The following is an 18,811-nucleotide window of genomic DNA, read 5'->3' as shown; positions in this document are numbered from 1 at the left end:
CGTTGTGTAATAGGCACAATATAGGTATATATACAAACCAAACTGATAATAAAAATACAAACCAAATGGTTTTCTGTGTCTTTACCTAGAGCAGCTTTGTTAAAAAAATACATTTTAAAATACCATATAGCTTTGAATTTTAGTAAGTGAATTTTTACTAACATAAATATTATCTTTTGTCTCTCTAGGGATGCCAGATCCCCAAAGGATGGAGTGTCTTGTACAGCATCCGGGACACTCATGACACATCTCCGGTCTTCAAGGATGCTGATGTCTTTGACCCTGACCGCTTTGGGCAAGACCGTACAGAAGACAAAGATGGCAGATTTCATTATTTACCATTTGGTGGTGGAGTACGGAACTGTTTGGGCAAACAGTTGGCCAAGCTTTTCTTGAAGACCTTGGCCATTGAGCTGGCCAGCATGAGCAGGTTTGAGCTGGCCACCAGAACTTTCCCAAAAGTTACACCGGTGCCGGTGGTCCATCCAGCTGATGAACTAAAGGTCAGGTTTTATGGACTAGATTCCAACCAAAATGAAATTGTGACGGAAACAGAAGCCATGCTTGGTGCAACTGTGTAGCCATCAAGGCCTTTAATATCCTTTCCCTGAAAAAAAAAAAAAAAAGAAAACAAAATGAACTGGGAAACAAGCACACAGTCAAAATCAAAGCTACATAGTAACAAGAAAGAAAAATATATCCACGAACAATACTAACTTATGTATACCGAGCCACCAAACCGTGACTATATCTCTGTGGAATGTTTAACTTAAATATATTAACATATATACATTAAGTGACAAAAAAAGCTGATCCAGGTCCTATCTTCATGAATCCTGCTGCAGAAAAGGACACCTGGAGATCACTGGCTGGGCAAGGACTTCACTTAAGGATTTTTGGAGAGCTGGTGGATCTCCTTGTCGAGGGATTCTTGGGTGGTCTCCCAATGTTTACAAGACCTACCCCTATTGTTGCTTTCTTGTCTGTACTCCAGAAGTTGTTTCAGTGTTACACATATCAGTGATACCAGGGTTTCCTACTCCTGTTTATATACCTGCCTTATTTTGTTTTCTTTAAAATTAAAAAAAAAAAAGACAAAAAAAAAAGCTTTCCAAGAAAAGCTTTCAATGACGGGTCATTATATTGAGTGTGTTTTTTTAGCATGCTAGCAATCACAGGGTTTACATTATAATCATAGAAGTGAGTCAACATCTAGATTGGATGACCCAACTAAAGCACTGGAAGCAGAAAGTGGAGTTGATTTACTAAAATCTGGTGCAGCTGTGTATGGTAGCCAATTAGCTTCTAACTTCAGCTTCAGCTTCAGCCTGATTGGTTTCTGTGCAGAGATGCACCAGATCTTGCACTCTCCAGTTTTAGTAACTCAACCCAACATTGTTTTTTTTCCAGCCAGATAGAAGAATGAGGTGAAACTAAAGGTGGACACCACTTATAGATACTCCAATCTTAGTCACATACCTTCATGAGTGAAATGGTTGGACTGGTTGTCGTCTGGTATCAGCTATAGATCAAAGCAATCTATGACAGTGGCCATGCCTTCAGGACCACTGAACAGGCAGAAAAGCATCCTTGCAAAGGTCTTTGCCTAAAGAGTTGATGTAATTGTCTGTACTGGAAATTTATGGTTGTTTGTTTTCTTGCCAACGGCGAGCCTACTCGAATCTAGCGTATGACAATGTATACATTTCAGTTTCATGTCTAATATTTTTGTGTATAACTGTTTTTAATATTAGGGGCCAGTGCCTTAATTTAGCATGGTTTACTCTTCTTAATGGCAGACCCTTACATTCCCTCAAATCCGTCCACAAGCCGTGAGCCAGCACTTGGGTCTGCATTCCTTAACTTTCATGCGCATTCCATCGGGGGTCACCCATATTTTTTTATTAACCATTTTCCTGATGGTCAGAGGCCTTTAAAAATACTGGTTAGAGTGCAAGGCCAGCTACATAGTTGTCTTTGACAATGTTGGCCATAGTCTAGTAGACATTTGGTGGTCCACAAGCCATGAGCCAGCACTTGGGTCTGCATTACTTAACTTTCATGCGTATTCCATCGGGGGTCACCCATATTTTTTTATTAACCATTTTCCTGATGGTCAGTGGCCTTTAAAAATACTGGTTAGAGTGCAAGGCCAGCTACATAGTTGTCTTTGACAATGTTGGCCATAGTCTAGTAGAGATTTGGTGGTCCACAAACCGTGAGCCAGCACTTGGGTCTGCATTCCTTAACTTTCATGCGCATTCCATCGGGGTCACCTATATTTTTTATTAACCATTTTCCTGATGGTCAGTGGCCTTTAAAAATACTGGTTAGAGTGCAAGGCCATCAGATGTATTTATTTTTTTTTTATAAAACATTGCTTTATATGAGCTACATAGTTGTCTTTTACAATGTTGGCCATAGTCTAGTAGACATTTGGAGGACCAGATTGTGTGAGATGATCATGTCAGTACTTGCAATAAAAAACTGTTCATATTGCTGTTCAGAAGTGGTGCTAAAATGACGAACCAGACCTAACAATTTGTCAACAAAAAATTGCTAATATTCTTTCCAGAAGGTCTGGAAATCCCATTGGCAAGTCAACGAGTGTTGACCGGTCATCAAAGACCCACATTGATTCCACACGGACATACCATACTGCACTAAGAAATGTGTGCAATTTAGACCTTTATGTTATTTTGCCCTTGATATATGTAACCTTTTCTCTTGGCGCATGGGTCCCATGCGACAATACTAAAGCTGAATTGAGACATCTCAAATTTTGTAAATCAATTTCCCCCAGTCCCGACATTAAGACTTGGTTCCTATTCTTTGCATGGGTCACCAGTTATCTAGTCTTGCTTATTGATGTTAGGGATTTTAAATTTATACTTTGTAAAATCTTTCCTACAACATACATACAGATCTTTACATTTTATATTGTTACCAAGGGCAGACTGACAACTCATGGGGCCCCCAGGCAATAGGGGATCATGGGGCCCCTGTGTCCTTGCCCAAGCTCAAAAAAGCCTATGAAAAAGGTACCAGGGGCATCTCACGGGGCCCCCTACTGACCCCGGGCCCTCGGGCAGTGCCGGAGTTTCCAAATGGTCAGTCCACCCCTGATTGTTACACTCAAACTTAATACAGTACTTAACCATTATTCCTATCAGGCAAGCACTTGATTTGTTTGTGGCGGAGGATTTAATAAATTATTTAATTTTACTCTTTTTTTTTTTTCAAATGAACTTTATTTCATTTTGTCTGAAATGTTTTTTTTTTATTTAATTTTTTTCACTTGAACTTTTATTTTTAAAGTCTGATTTCTTTTTTTTTTTCTTTTCCTGGTCTTATACTTAAAGTACACCATCAGCTCTTGTAGGATTAAGCCTGGATTTATATTTATGTGGTTATGTTGTTATCTAATACTACAGTAAGCTAGATTATTAAAAAAAAAAAAAAAAGGTTAGATTTTTAGGTGGAATATGTAAGTCACTGGAGTGCATCTTTTTACACTACCCTGTGTATTATTTATATACTATTTATTCACTATATTAAAAAAAAAGTAAATAAATCAAAGTACAGGTTGGGTGAAACTTATCTTTGTGCTAAAGAGGCACATTTAGAAGTTTTGATTCATAAGCTGATTACCAGGGAATTCCAATTTTTTTCTTTTTTTTTAATGTTCCAAAATCTCACCTCTAAATGTTTACCTTAAAAAAAAAAAAAAAAAAAAAATCTCTCGTTCTCTTCATTCATCGTAAGAGGTGAGGTTATAAATAGGGACCAAACTCAAGAAAAAGCTCAGACCTTTTGTATGTATCTACAAAGATATACATCTACATAAATCTGTAGAGATACAGCTATCTATATAGTTTTATAAGATATATATTTATCATAAAATAGGTGCGCAAGTATGCTCAGTGCTCTTTTTTCACCACTTTAATGCCTCAGTTAAGCTTCCACAGTCAGCTGTTTGCCGGATGCTGGCGAAGAACGTTTAAATCCCAAATTTAGCTTTCCGACATTTCTTCAAAAATAATGCTACGACCTGCCATGTAATGATTCGTGCAGCAAAAGCATCATGGCCCTGCAATAGATTTGCAGATTAAGCACTTTGAATGTCAAATTTTTGTTTTCATTTGTGCAGTCTAATTCTCGATAATATTTTATACATGACATTAGCTGGCTTCTTTTTTTTTTTCCTTCTTCGACTTTATAAAATATTACAAGGGTATTTTTGTTATAATTCAAATAGATATTTAGTATGACGTTTGCCCCTTTCTTGTTGTTAAATAATTATTTAGTAAAGCGTGGGTTTCCTGATATTTGTAAACAATGTCCAGATATTAATATGTTTATATTAGCAGACATTTTTAATATTAAGAGAAGCACTTGCTATTATTATTATTATTATTATTATTTTTTTGTTTTTTTTTTGTTGTATGAGTTGTTGCCCAATTATTTTTTCAGTGTCGTGGTTTCTGATGTATGTATATAATATTATGTGTCATATATTAAAATTAATGTTGTGTATTTTGTGATCCTTAAAATAATCAGTACAACAATTTTATAGAATTCAATAATAAAAGAAAAACAAAGAAGAGGAAGGTGTGGTCTGTATTTCTTTTTTTGTACCTCATGTCTCAATTATTGAGTGTCTGAACTATTTAACTTAGAAGTCGCCCAGAACTTACCAAATGCCAGCTACAATTAGCTAAATGTTTATTATAGCCAGGGGCGGACTGACCATTTGGAAACTGGGACACTGCCCAAGGGCCCGGGGTCAATAGGGGGCCCCATAAGATGCCCCTGGTACCTTTTTCATAGGTTTTTTTTGAGTTTGGGCAAAGACACAGGGGCCCCATGATCCCCCATTGCCCGGGGGCCCGTGAGTTTTCAGTCCGCCCCTGATTATAGCTACAGTCAGCACTCACATTAAGGACACATTTCACTCAAAACTAGGACTGTAGAGTTCCGTATATGTAAGAAACAAAATGTGTGTGCGTAACTTTTTTTGAGCAGTGTGTGTATGTATATATATATATATGCAGGGATGAGAAACTTAGAGATCCATTAGTAAAAGCAGCGCACTTTACACACTATATATATATATATGTATACACTGCTAAAAAAAGATTAAAGTAACACTTTGAAAACCCATCAGACCTCAATGGGGAAAAATTTGCTGGATCTCTATACTGACATGGATGGGTAATGTGTTAGGAAGGTAAGGACCCCCCATCGTTTGATGGAAATGAAAATGATCGACCTACAGAGGACTGAATTCAAAGACACCCCGAAAATCAAAGTGAAAAAAAGATGCAGCAGGCAAGTCCATTTTGCTGAAATGTCATTGCAGCAACTCAGAATGGTCCTCAGTAGTCTGTATGGCCCCCATGTGCTTGTATGCATGCCTGACAACGTCGGGGGAGGCTCCTAATGAGACCATGGATGGTGTCCTGGGGGATTTCCTCCCAGATCTGGACCAGGGCATCACTGAGCTCCTGGACAGTCTGAGGTGCAACCTGGTGGTGTCAGCTGGACCGAAACATGATATCCCAGAGGTGTTCTATTGGATTTAGGTCAGGCGAGTGTGGGGGCCATTCAATGGTATCAATTCCTTCATCCTCCTGGAACTGCCTGCATACTCTCCCCACATGAGGCCGGATATTGTCGTGCACCAGGAGGAACCCAGGACCCACTGCACCAGTGTAGGGTCTGACAATGGGTCCAAGGATTTCATCCCGATACCTAATGGCAGTCAGGGTGCCATTGTCTAGCCTGTAGAGGTCTGTGTGTCCCTCCATGGATATGCCTCCCCAGACCATCACTGACCCACCAATAAAATGGTCATGCTGAACGATGTTAAAGGCAGCAGAACGTTCTCCACGGCTTCTCCAGACCCTTTCATGTCTGTCACATGTGCTCAGGGTGAACCTGCTCTCATCTGTGAAAAGCACAGGGTGCCAGTGGTGGACCTGCCAATTCTGGCCAATGGCAATCGAGCTCTATGGTGCCGGGCAGTGAACACAGGGCCCACTAGAGGATGTCGGGCCCTTAGGCCACCCTCATGAAGTCTGTTTCTGATTGTTTGGTCACACCAGTGGCCTGCTGGAGGTCATTTTGCAGGGCTCTGGCAGTGCTCATCCTGTTCCTCCTTGCACAAAGGAGCAGATACCGGTCCTGCTGATGGGTTGAGGACCTTCTACGGCCCTGTCCAGCTCTCCTAGAGTAACTGCCTGTCTCCTGGAATCTCCTCCATGCTCTTGAGACTGTGCTGGGAGACACAGCAAACCTTCTGGCAATAGCACATTTTGGAGGAGTTGGACTGCCTGTACAACCTCTGTAGGCTCCAGGTATCTCCTCATGCTACCAGTAGTGACACTGACCCTAGCCAAATGCAAAACTAGTGAAATACAGTAAAAAAAGATGAGTAGGGAAAATAATGTCAGTGACCTCCGCTGTAAAACCATTCCTGTTTTGGGGGTTGTCTCATTGTTGCCCATCTAGTGCACCTGTTGTTAATTTCAGCTGAAACTGTCTAATGATTAACAACCCCCTCTGCTACTTCACTGACCAGATCAATATCCCAGAAGTTTCAATGACTTGATGCTATACTCTGATTACAAAGTGCTCTTGTATATTGCATTATATATATATACATATATATATATATATATGCAGGGATGAGAAACTTAGAGATCTATTAGTAAAAGCAGCACACTTTACACACAGTGCCAGGGGTGGACTGACAACTCATGGGGCCCCCGGGCAATAGGGGATCATGGTGCCCCTGTGTCCTTGCCCAAACTCATAAAAGCCTATGAAAAAGGTACCAGGGGCATCTCATGGGGCCCCCTACTGACCCCGGGCCATCGGGCAGTGCCCAAGTTTCCAAATGGTCAGTCCGCCCCTGCACAGTGCCCATGGCTAGGCACACATTTAACCCCATGATTGCTCTAGATGTTAGCCCATTCTCTGCCAGTATCATTAGTACAGTGACAGTGCATACTATTATCACTGATATCAATGTATTAATGTCACTGGTGATGTTAGTGGCAGTTATAAAGCTTCCCCCAGCGTCAGTGTCAGATTGCACATCGCTTTGGGATTTTTTTTCAAAGACATGTAGCAGAATACATTTTGGCCAAAAATGTATGATGAAATCTGATTTTTTTTTACTTTAGGTCTTTTTTGTTATATAATAATAATAATAAACTGTGGCAATCAAGGTCGTGGCACTGTGTGATAGACTGTCAGTGACTCCAACAGTGTTGTCATTATGCCCCCTGGTTTTTGTTACTGAACCCCCAGATCAGAGAGGATAGACCCGGCCCTGATGGGTACCCAAAAGCAGCTCAAAGTATAAACATTTACCCCAAAGTACCTTTAACTGTTTGTGATGCCGTCTTATAAAAGCACTCAACAAATTCCAGAGGCAACAAAATTCCTTCTTCATCAGGGCTTAGAAGATTGAATAAGGAGTTGAACGGACTCTTCTAAAGCTGGCAATGAATGGATGGATGGTTGAATGGATGGATGGATGCATGGATGGATGGAATATCGAATGAGAAGTCTTATTACAAGTTTTAAGAAAATTTCTACAAAAATTCTCAGAACATCCATTTGTCGTTCATAAGTCTTAGCCTTTAACATCTGATTTTGAAATGAATAGACTTTACTGAACTGTCTTCCGAAATTCGAATTTCAAATACAATAATTTGAACTAGAATAGAATCAAGTAGAATAGCAAATAACATAATAGAAAAATAGAATTTTTCTAGAATAGAATAAAATACAAAGAATTTAACCGTCTTCTGCAATTAAAATTTCGAATAGAATAAATTTAAATTTAAATAGAATAGATGAGAATACAATAGCAAATAAAAGAATGGAATAGCAAATAAAAGAATGGAATAGCAAATAAAAGAATGGAATAGAAAATAAAAGAATGGAATAGAAAATAAAAGAATGGAATAGAAAATAAAAGAATGGAATAGCAAATAAAAGAATGGAATAGAAAATAAAAGAATGGAATAGAAAATAAAAGAATGGGATAGCAAAGAAAAGAATGGAATAGAAAATAAAAGAATGGAATAGCAAATAAAAGAATGGAATAGAAAATAAAAGAATGGAATAGAAAATAAAAGAATGGGATAGCAAAGAAAAGAATGGAATAGAAAATAAAAGAATCGAATAGAGTAGAATAGAATAAAATAGAAAGAATGTAACCATCTTCCAAAATTTTAATTTTGAATAGAATAGAAAAAAAATAGAATTGAATAACATTAAAATAATTTAACCGTCTTCTGCTATTAAAATTTTGAATAGACTGCATTAGAATACAATAGAGAAGAATAGAATAGAAAAGAACATAATAGAACAAAAATAGAAAAAAACAATAGAAGGAATATAACCATCTTCCAAAATTAGATTTTTGAATAGAATAGAAAAGAATGGAAAAAAAAAACAATAGAATAGAATAAAATATAAAGAATTTAACAGTTCTGCAATTAAAATTTAGAATAGAATAAATTTGAATTGGAATAGACTAGATTAGAATAGAATAGAAAAGAATGGATTAGAAAATATCATAATACAATAGAATAGAAAAAAAAACCCCAATAGAATAGAATAAAATAGAAAAAAAATATAACTGTCTTCCAAAATTTGAATTTCAAATAGAATAAATTTGAATTTGAACGCTGGCTCAATTTCTCAATACAATAGCACATTAAATCGACTCTACAAAATGATGCAAAGTCAGCCCCCTTTTGGATGGATTAAAGCCAGAATCCCCCTTTAACAATCCCGGGTCTTCCTAAAAAAAAAAAATAATAATAATAATAAAAAAATAATCAAAAAATAAAAAAAAATTAAAAAAATTAAAAACATAAAATTAAAAAAAGGGAAAATTCTGCAGGTGATCCTGCGCTACTCTGAGCTGCATTCCTGCGTGATGTGGAGGGACAGAGCCTTCTGCAGCCCAGACCTCCCTCCCCCTGCGCACACACACCGCGGTTTACCCTCTTATAGTCGCGTATTAATGACTATAACAGCAATTTTCCTAAAGACGTGTGAGTGGCCCCGGCACAAAGTGCCCGTTGTTCGCGCTGGCGGAGGGGCTGATGAGCTGAAGCCCTCTGGTGCCTGACCGCAGCCTGAGATTCGGCTTCCCATTTTTCACGGTAGAACGATATGGAAAAGGAGCCGCGTCTGGGCCGCTTCCAGGAGCAACAGAACCACAGCAGGTGCTCTCCTTCCCCCGCTATTCTTGGACTCTCTCTCACCTCTATGATTTTCAATTTAAAATAATAAATGACATTTTTTTTTTCCCTGTCGAAACCCGAGCCTGAGTATCGTGGGCGTGCGTGTGTGTGTGTGTGTGTGTCTATGTGTGTGTGTGTGTGTGTCTATGTGTGTGTATGTGTGTGTGTGTGTGTGTGTCTATGTGTGTGTGTGTGTGTCTATGTGTGTGTGTGTATGTGTGTGTGTGTGTGTGTGTCTGTGTGTGTGTGTGTGTGTCTATGTGTGTGTGTGTGTGTGTGTCTGTGTGTGTGTGTGTGTGTGTGTCTGTGTGTGTGTGTGTGTGTCTATGTGTGTGTGTGTGTGTGTGTCTGTGTGTCTGTGTGTGTGTGTGTGTGTCTATGTGTGTGTGTGTGTGTCTATGTGTGTGTGTGTGTGTCTGTGTGTGTGTGTGTGTGTATGTGTGTGTATGTGTGTGTGTATGTGTGTGTGTGTGTATGTGCGTGTGTGTGTGTGTATGTGTCTATGTGTGTGTCTATGTGTGTGTGTGTGTGTGTGTATGTGTCCATGTGTGTGTGTGTGTGTGTATGTGCGTGTGTGTGTGTGTGTATGTGTCTATGTGTGTGTCTATGTGTGTGTGTGTGTGTGTATGTGTCCATGTGTGTGTGTGTGTGTGTGTGTCTATGTGTGCGTGTGTGTGTGTCTATGTGTGCGTGTGTGTGTGTCTATGTGTGTGTGTCTATGTGTGTGTGTGTGTGTGTCTATGTGTGCGTGTGTGTGTGTGTCTATGTGTGTGTGTCTATGTGTGTGTGTGTGTGTGTGTCTATGTGTGCGTGTGTCTATGTGTGTGTGTGTGTATGTGTCTATGTGTGCGTGTGTGTGTGTCTATGTGTGTGTGTCTATGTGTGTGTGTCTATGTGTGTGTGTGTCTATGTGTGTGTGTGTGTGTGTCTATATATGTGTGTGTGTGTATCTATGTGTGTGTGTGTGTGTGTGTGTCTATGTGTGTGTGTATGTGTCTATGTGTGCGTGTGTGTGTGTCTATGTGTGCGTGTGTGTGTGTCTATGTGTGTGTGTGTGTGTGTGTCTATGTGTGTGTGTGTGTATGTGTCTATGTGTGCGTGTGTGTGTGTCTATGTGTGTGTGTGTATGTGTCTATGTGTGCGTGTGTGTGTGTCTATGTGTGTGTGTCTATGTGTGTGTGTGTGTCTATGTGTGTGTGTCTATGTGTGCGTGTGTGTGTGTGTGCGTGTGTGTGTGTCTATGTGTGCGTGTGTGTCTACATGTGCGTGTGTGTCTATGTGTGCATGTGTGTGTGCGTGTGTCTATGTGTGCGTGTGTGTCTATGTGTGTGTGTGTGTGTCTATGTGTGCGTGTGTGTCTATGTGTGTGTGTGTGTCTATGTGTGCGTGTGTGTCTATGTGTGCGTGTGTGTGTCTATGTGTGCGTGTGTGTCTATGTGTGCGTGTGTGTCTATGTGTGCGTGTGTGTGTGTCTATGTGTGCGTGTGTGTCTATGTGTGTGTCTATGTGTGTGTGTCTATGTGTGTGTGTCTATGTGTGTGTGTGTGTGTGTGTGTGTGTCTACATGTGCGTGTGTGTGTGTGTCTATGTGTGCATGTGTGTGTGCGTGTGTCTATGTGTGCGTGTGTGTGTGTCTATGTGTGCGTGTGTGTGTCTATGTGTGCGTGTGTGTGTGTCTATGTGTGCGTGTGTCTATGTGTGTGTGTGTGTGTCTATGTGTGCGTGTGTGTGTGTCTATGTGTGCGTGTGTGTCTATGTGTGCGTGTGTGTGTCTATGTGTGCGTGTGTGTGTGTCTATGTGTGCGTGTCTATGTGTGCGTGTATGTGTGTCTATGTGTGCGTGTGTCTATGTGTGCGTGTGCGTGTGTGTGTGTCTATGTGTGCGTGTGTCTGTGTCTATGTGTGCGTGTGTGTCTATGTGTGTGTGTCTATGTGTGCGTGTGTTTGTGTCTATGTGTGCGTGTGTGTGTGTCTATGTGTGCGTGTGTGTGTGTCTATGTGTGCGTGTGTGTCTATGTGTGCGTGTATGTGTCTATGTGTGCGTGTGCGTGTGTGTGTCTATGTGTGCGTGTCTATGTGTGCATGTGTGTGTGTCTATGTGTGCGTGTGTGTGTGTCTATGTGTGTGTGTCTATGTGTGCGTGTGTGTCTATGTGTGTGTGTCTATGCGTGTGTGTCTATGTGTGTGTGTCTATGTGTGTGTGTCTATATGTGCGTGTGTGTCTATGTGTATATTCTTCTGATTTTTTTTTTTTTACATCTAAAAAAGTAATTTTAACATATATTTGTAAATGCGTTCCACAAATGTAGATTTGTATTTTTAAAGACGTACAGTATATTTGAAATGTATTTTTAAAAATATTTTTCATATATTTTGTAATAAAAACACATTTCAACATACAGTATATATTCTGCATATATATATATATATTTATTTACTGAAATATATTTTGAAATATATTGAATATGGTCAAAATTGTAGCATTTCAACTATATGGCAATATATTTGGGAAGATATTTTCTCCCATATGGGTACCAGCTTTGCACATCTAGAGAGGGACATTTCTGCCCATTCTTCTTTGCAGAATCTCTCAAGCTCTGTCAGATTGGATGGAGAGCGTCTGGGAACAGCAATTTTCAAGTCTGCCACAGATTCTCCATTGGATTTCGGTCTGGACTGTGACTGGGCCATTCTAACACATGAATATGCTTTGATCTAAAGAATGCCATTGTAGCTCTGGCTGGATGTTTCGGGTCGTTGTCCTGCTGGAAGGTGAACCTCCGCCCCGGTCTCAAGTATTTTGCAGACTCTAACAGGTTTTCTTCTAAGATTGCCCTGTATTTGGCTCCATCCATCTTCCCATCAACTCTGACCAGCTTCCCTGTCTCTGCTGAAGAAAAGCATCCCCACAACATAATGCTGCCACCACCATGTTTCACGGTGGGGATGGTGTGTTCAGGGTGATGTGCAGTGTTAGTTTTCCCCCACACACAGCGCTTTGCTTTTAGGCCAAAAAGTTAAATTTTGGTCTCATCTGACCAGAGCCCCTTCTTCCACATGTTTGCTGTGTCCCCCACATGGCTTCTCACAAACTTCAAATGGGACTTCTTATGGCTTTCTTTCAACAATGGCTTCTTCTTGCCACTCTTCCATAAAGGCCAGATTTGTGGAGTGCACGACTATTAGTTGTCCTGTGGACAGATTCTCCCACCTGAGCTGTGATCTCTGCTACTCCTCCAATGTTCCCATGGGCCTCTTGGCTGCTTCTCTGATGAATGCTCTCCTTGCCCGGCCGGTCAGTTTAGGTGGATGGCCATGTCTTGGTAGGTTTGCAGTTGTGCCATACTCTTTCCATTTTCGGATGATGGATTGAACAGTGCTCTGTGAGATGGTCAAAGCTTGGGATATTTTTTTTAAAACCTAACCCTGCTTTAAACTTTTCCACAATTTTATCCCTGACCTGTCTGGTGTGTTCCTTGGCCTTCATGATGCTGTTTGTTCACTAATGTTCTCTAACAAACCCCTGAGGGCTTCACAGAACATCTGTATTTATACTGAGATTACATTACACACAGTTGGACTCTATTTACTAATTGATGACTTCTGAAGGCAATTCGTTCCGCTAGATTTTAGTTAGGGGTATCAGAGTAAAGGGGACTGAATACAAATACACTTCAGATATTTATTTGCAAACAATTTGAAAACCATTTATCATTTTCCTTCCACTTCACAATCATGTGCCACTTTGTGTTGGTCTATCACAGGAGTCTCCAAACGTTTCAAACAAAGGGCTGGTTTATGGTCCTTCAGAGGGCTGGAATGTGACCGGTCGGGCCCAGCAGCAGTGAGAATAAACATGGCCTCAAGGATGGTGGTCAGTAGGAGGAAGAGCAATGCCCATCATTGGTATTAATGGGAGGAATAGTACCACGTAAGTGTTATCAATAGTGCCCCATTGTTGGTGTCAGTGGGAGGAATACTGCTTCATATCATTGGGAGGAATAGTGCCCCAAGGGCTGGAAAAAGGCTAGCAAAGGGCCACATCCGATCGTTAGAACGGGACCCGGTACTCTCAGTGACACCGCGGTCTTTGTGCTGGGAGCGCACAAAGACAGGTATGCAAATATGTGGCTCCATGGAAAAAAGCCCAGTTCTGTGAGGCCAAATATTTGTGTGACATTGGCGTCAAGGGGTTAAAGAGAACCTGTCACCAAAAAATCATCACATTGCGGACTTTAAAAAAAAAGAAAGTTAAGTAAGAAAAGAGAAAAGTCACACTCAAGCACACAACATTTTTGTGCTTTTTTGCATTTCTTAAACCTTATTGTGTAACAAAAAGAAATAGGAACTGCCACTATTTTATTCTCCAGGGTGTCTGCTTTCAGAAAATGTATAATGTTTTGGGGGGTTTCATGCAATTTTTAGGCCTGAAATTATTTTTTAAACGTGTGCAAAAAAAGCAAAAAAAATGGCTCTGGCAGTGAAAGGGCTCCAAGGTCGAGGGGGAGAGTAATGGGAACCTCGGGGGAGGGAACATGGGCAGGGACAACCAATTAGCAGTGATGTTCCCGCAACCACAGCGCAGCCTGTGATGGTGAGGGTGGAGATGAAGTCTCTGACCATACCTGGGTGTCCGATAGACCGGAGGAGGAAAGTGAGGGAGAAGATAGGATACCAGTCAGAGGGGGGGCACCCTGGAAACGCGTCAGTCCTGCAGGCCCTTTTTTTCTCAGTCCATCCGGAGGCGTGCACAGTGGTCCCTTTTATTGGTAACCGTTTGTGAGATCATTACCTAATTCTACTTTTTGAATACATGGCGTCTCGCGTGAGGTCGCTGAGCCCTCTTTGGTATTTTTTTGCATGTAGATGTTGTAAAATGTGCCCAAGTGAAAACATCTCCATTTTCTCCCTTCATCTTTATACAATATTCATATGTGCAATGCCGGAAAAAAAAAAAAATCAACATGTGAGGACCGTACGCGTTTGTTCTGCAGATTTATACCCCGTATGATCTAAATATATCATTTTCTACTGAAAGGTAAGCTTGGACTAATATATTTTCATCAAAGGAAAAGTATCCAGAAAAAAAGTATGTTTTAATTTGTATCCCTTTAAAGAGAATGCGATGGGAAGTTTTTTATTTTTTTTATTTTTTTTTCGTTTCAGATAAAGTAGCCGCAGACCTAAAGCTGGCTGTGCGTTTTGCAATTTATTTGAATGACCATATGGCTCGTTCCATCGGTTGTCAAAGTTTGTAAAGCAATTGAAGACATCAAACGATGGTTTTTACTCGTTCACACTAGAATGAGGTGCTGGAAACCCTCGTATTTCCAGCACCGCGTTCTAAGCGCACTCAGGGCCATGGATAAGGGGGTACCACCAGTCCTCATGTAGGGGGCCCGGGTCAGTAGGGGTGTGAATCAGATGTAGACGGAGGGGTAATCGACACAGCTCGGGGGCAATCCTGACTTCTCCATCACGTCCAGCAATGCCATCATCAGTCCCACCCCACAAGCCAGGGTACTAGGTGTCATCCTAGACTCCAACCTGTCCTTCCAGCCCCAAATCCATTCACTGACAAACTCATGTAGACTTCACCTCCGCAACATCTCCAAGATACGTCCGTTCCTAACCCCGGAAACCACTAAGCAACGCCTTCACTCCCTTGTTAAATCACGACTTGACTACTGCAACTCCCTCCTCACTGGCCTACCTCATCGCAGGCTATCCCCACTTCAGTCCATCCTGAATACTGCGGCCAGACTCATCCACCTTACTAACCGCTCCGTATCTGCCATCCCTCTCTGCCAATCCCTCCACTGACCTCCACCCCTCTCTGCCAATCCCTCCACTGGCCTCCACTCAGTGTCCTCCACCCCTCTCTGCCAATCCCTCCACTGACCTTCACCCCTCTCTGCCAATCCCTCCACTGGCCTCCACTCAGTGTTCTCCACCCCCCTCTGCCAATCCCTCCACTGGCTTCCGATTGCCCAACAGATAAAATTCAGAATGCTAACTTTGACTTACAAAGCTGTTTATAACACTGCCCCGAACTACCTCACCGATCTGGTATCCAAATACCACCCAAAACGTACTCTTCGCTCCTCACAAGACCTCCTTCTCTCTAGTTCCCTGGTCTCCTCCTCCCATGCCCATCTCCAGGACTTCTCCAGGGCTTCCCCCATCCTCTGGAACTCCCTACCCCAATCCATCAGACTATCACCTACCCTCCTCTCCTTTAGACGCACCCTGAAGACCCATCTCTTCAGGGAAGCCTACCCCGCCCTCAGGTAATTGCCGATCTCCTCCACTCTTCCTACCACTCCATCCCCCACAGCTATCTTCTCCTGTACCACTATCCATTATCTTGTGTACTGTCTCCCATTGTAATGTACAGCGCTGAGCAAACTTTTGGTGCTATATAAATACTGTATAATAATAATAAAAATAGAGCCATACAGGGGATCGGTTCCAGCAAATGCCCCCATCTCTCTCCTGGTGCACCATATATTTCCCCATGCTGCCCAGGCCCCCCTGTGCCCCCTCCCCCCCAGTGCTTTTCTCCTCTTCTTCCCACTGGCAGCTGTAAGATCCTTCAGGATGGAGAGTGGGAGAAGAGTTAGGTAAGTATGTCACATTTATCAGTCCCTTCCTTTCATGAATGAACACAATGAGTGATCTGTACCGATCACTCACTGTGTTCATTCATACCTGAAGCATAGTAAACTGGGTTTTTTTTTTCCGGAGAGGACTGTCAGGGGCCCCATGGTTTCTAACAGCAGCCCTGAGCACACTGCTTCAATCCTTTTCCTAAGACATTTCACAAATATTATGATTCTAGAGTGCTCTGTATTGCACATTCCTCTGTTATTGTCCTTAATGATGTCTCTAACAACAGAGGTTTGGTTTTATAATGCTATATTTTTTTTTTAGCATTATTATCATACTTTTTTTTTTACACACACGTTCACATTTTTACATTTTCTTACGCTTTTTTTAATCACTTTTTCTACTTTGTTATAATTATTCACAGCAAAGTTTATTTCATATATCCATGTCTTTCTCAACTCTGCTTCTTATTTTTCATATCTGTTTTTTACTTAATTTTGTTTGCATATTAATTTTATTTTTTATATATTAATTTTTTTTACATATATTCCATTTCTATCAGCCATTGTTGTTTTTTTTTTTTTATATATACTCCTTTTTAAAACATTTCAATTAATGAATTTGTTAAGTAATTAATTCATCTATTTATTTATTTTAAAAATGACTCACTTTTTTAAACTTTTCTTTCTGTTTTCTATAATCTCTTTCATATTTATTGTTTCTTTTCATTTAATTCATTCTTTATTTATTATTTGTCTTTACACACTCTTTTTTTCACTTTACCGCACATACATATCAGATAACAATCTCCAATCACGGCCGATGATGCAGATTTAAACAGCAGCTCCGTGTGTCTTCCCCACCTCTGTGACCAAGCCTAGGTGAGCAAGGCGAAACGCGTCAGGGACCTTGGCTTGAGCGGAGGCTGAGACCAACACGCTACCTTTGCTTGGCTGGTTAATGCGGCGTTCATCTCCTTCAATCTTCAATGTCTCCAAGTTGCAATCTGCAGCGAATTGTCAATATTAACGCGGTACTAAAGTTTTTTTTTCAAAATAATAAATATGTACTACTTACCTACTCTATGCAGTTTAGCACAGAGCAGCCCCGATCCTCTAATTTAAAGGGTCCCCAGCCGGTGCTCCTGGCTCCTCCCCCTTGAGCAGTCCACGCAGAGAAAGTTGCTCACCCTGGGGGCACCGTGGCGTGCTTGCTCTTGATTCGCTGCTCTATGCGGCTTGGCCCGCCCCCTCACTCTCTTCTCATTGGCTCACTGGCTGTGATTGACAGCCAATGGGCTCCCGCTTCTGTATAAGCCAATGAGGAGGGAGAGTCCCTATACAGTCGAGGCTATTGTGAACATCGCTGAATAGGAAAGGGCTCAAGTAAGAATATTGGGGGGCTGGGGGGCCACTGCACACAGAAGGTTTTATTATCTTTATGCATAGAATGTATGAAGGTAAAAAGCCTTGAGTCTTTAGAACCACTTTAACCACTTCCAGTCCGGACACTTTCACCCCCTTCCTGTCCAGGCCAATTTTCAGCTTTCAGTGCTATCACAATTTGAATGACAATTGCGCGGTCATGCAGCACTGTACCCTAGCATTTTTTTGCGAGAGATAAAACTTTATTTTGGTGGTATTTATTCACCACTGGGATTTTAATTTTTTTGCTATGTAAATGAAAAAGACCACAAATTTTGAAAAAAAAAAAGGTTTTTCTTATAAAATTTTGCAAATAAATAATCTTTCTTCATAAATCTTGGCCAAAATTTATTCATCTATCTTTTTAGTAAAAAGAAATAACCCAATGTAGTTTATAACCAAAAAATATATTTGTTTTTATTTTTTTTTACATTTTTATTTAATATTTTTATATTATTATTTATGTGGTCATCCGGTGTCATCCGATCGAGTCACTGACTGTGGTATTCAACTAAGATTGGAGTTATCACTATCTCACCACAACTGTAAGTTACAGAGATCACACTTTCAATGCTTAGATTGGAGAGACAGAACACCCAGTAAGGAGAAAGAAGCAAAATTACCCCGAACTTTGAATGTGGTGTAAAAAATTGGATGGCTTTTTACAAGATTAATGCATTTTGTCTTGCTTCCGTTTACATTTTTATGGAATTTTTCCTTCAACTTTTCTTTCAGTAAAACTTCATTGAAGACTTCCATTACCACTCAATGCCATTCCAAGCCCACCTCGATTTCCAATCCAGCTCTGGGACCACACAATAACGAACAACTGGGATTTGCAAATCTTTAGACGTCACTTATAATCAAAATAAAAGTTCAAACAAATTACCTACTTCCCTCTTAAATTTATTTCCTCCTACATGTAAAAAGCATAATTTTTTGCTAAAAAATAAAAAAAAATACTCAAGATTACAAAGTTGCATAGTTACATAGTTAGTCTGGCTGCAAAAAAAACAAAAGTCCATCCAGTTCAACCATTAAAAAAAAAAAGTTATAATCCTTCACCCACAGTTGATCCAGAGGAAGGCAAAAAAAAAACAGCAAAGCATGATAAAATTTGCTCCTGCCCACATGGAAGGACAATATATTTGAAATGTTACCATTTTGGCCGTATTCAATATATTTCAAAATAAATTTCAATATGCAGTATATATATATATTGCCTCTCGGGGGATCAGGAAGGAATTTGTTTTTCCCAGGGAAGAAGAAAGAAAAAATATATATATGTATATAGTGAATGCAGGGTCCTGGGAGAGCGGATATAGTGAATGCAGGGTCCAGGGAGAGCAGATATAGTGAATGCAGGGTCCGGGGAGAGCGGATATAGTGAATGCAGGGTCCGGGGAGACCGGATATAGTGAATGCAGGGTCCGGGGAGACCAGATATAGTGAATGCAGGGTCTGGGGAGACCAGACATAGTGAATGCAGGGTCCGGGGAGACCAGA

The 18,811-nt window shown here is 40.7% G+C and overlaps 1 protein-coding gene across 2 annotated transcripts in view; it reads left to right on the top strand.

Moving 5' to 3' along the window:
* Nucleotides 1–4,604, top strand: part of CYP26B1 (cytochrome P450 family 26 subfamily B member 1) — a 187,374-nt gene extending 182,770 nt beyond the window's left edge. For both annotated transcript variants that reach the window (XM_089689983.1, XM_089689982.1), the window contains one exon: nt 189–4,604. In XM_089689983.1, the coding sequence (XP_089546109.1) occupies nt 189–581 (393 nt within the window). In that variant the 3' untranslated portion in view covers nt 582–4,604. The remainder of the gene's footprint in view (nt 1–188) is intronic.
* The last annotated feature ends 14,207 nt before the right edge of the window (nt 4,605–18,811 follow it).

This window comes from Staurois parvus, unplaced genomic scaffold (genome assembly GCF_062004578.1).
Source record: "Staurois parvus isolate SC_StPar_1 unplaced genomic scaffold, SC_StPar_1.0 ptg000507l, whole genome shotgun sequence".
NCBI lineage: Eukaryota > Metazoa > Chordata > Amphibia > Anura > Ranidae > Staurois > Staurois parvus.
Note: the sequence above shows the minus strand (reverse complement) of the source record. Positions and strands in the feature narration are given on the sequence as shown.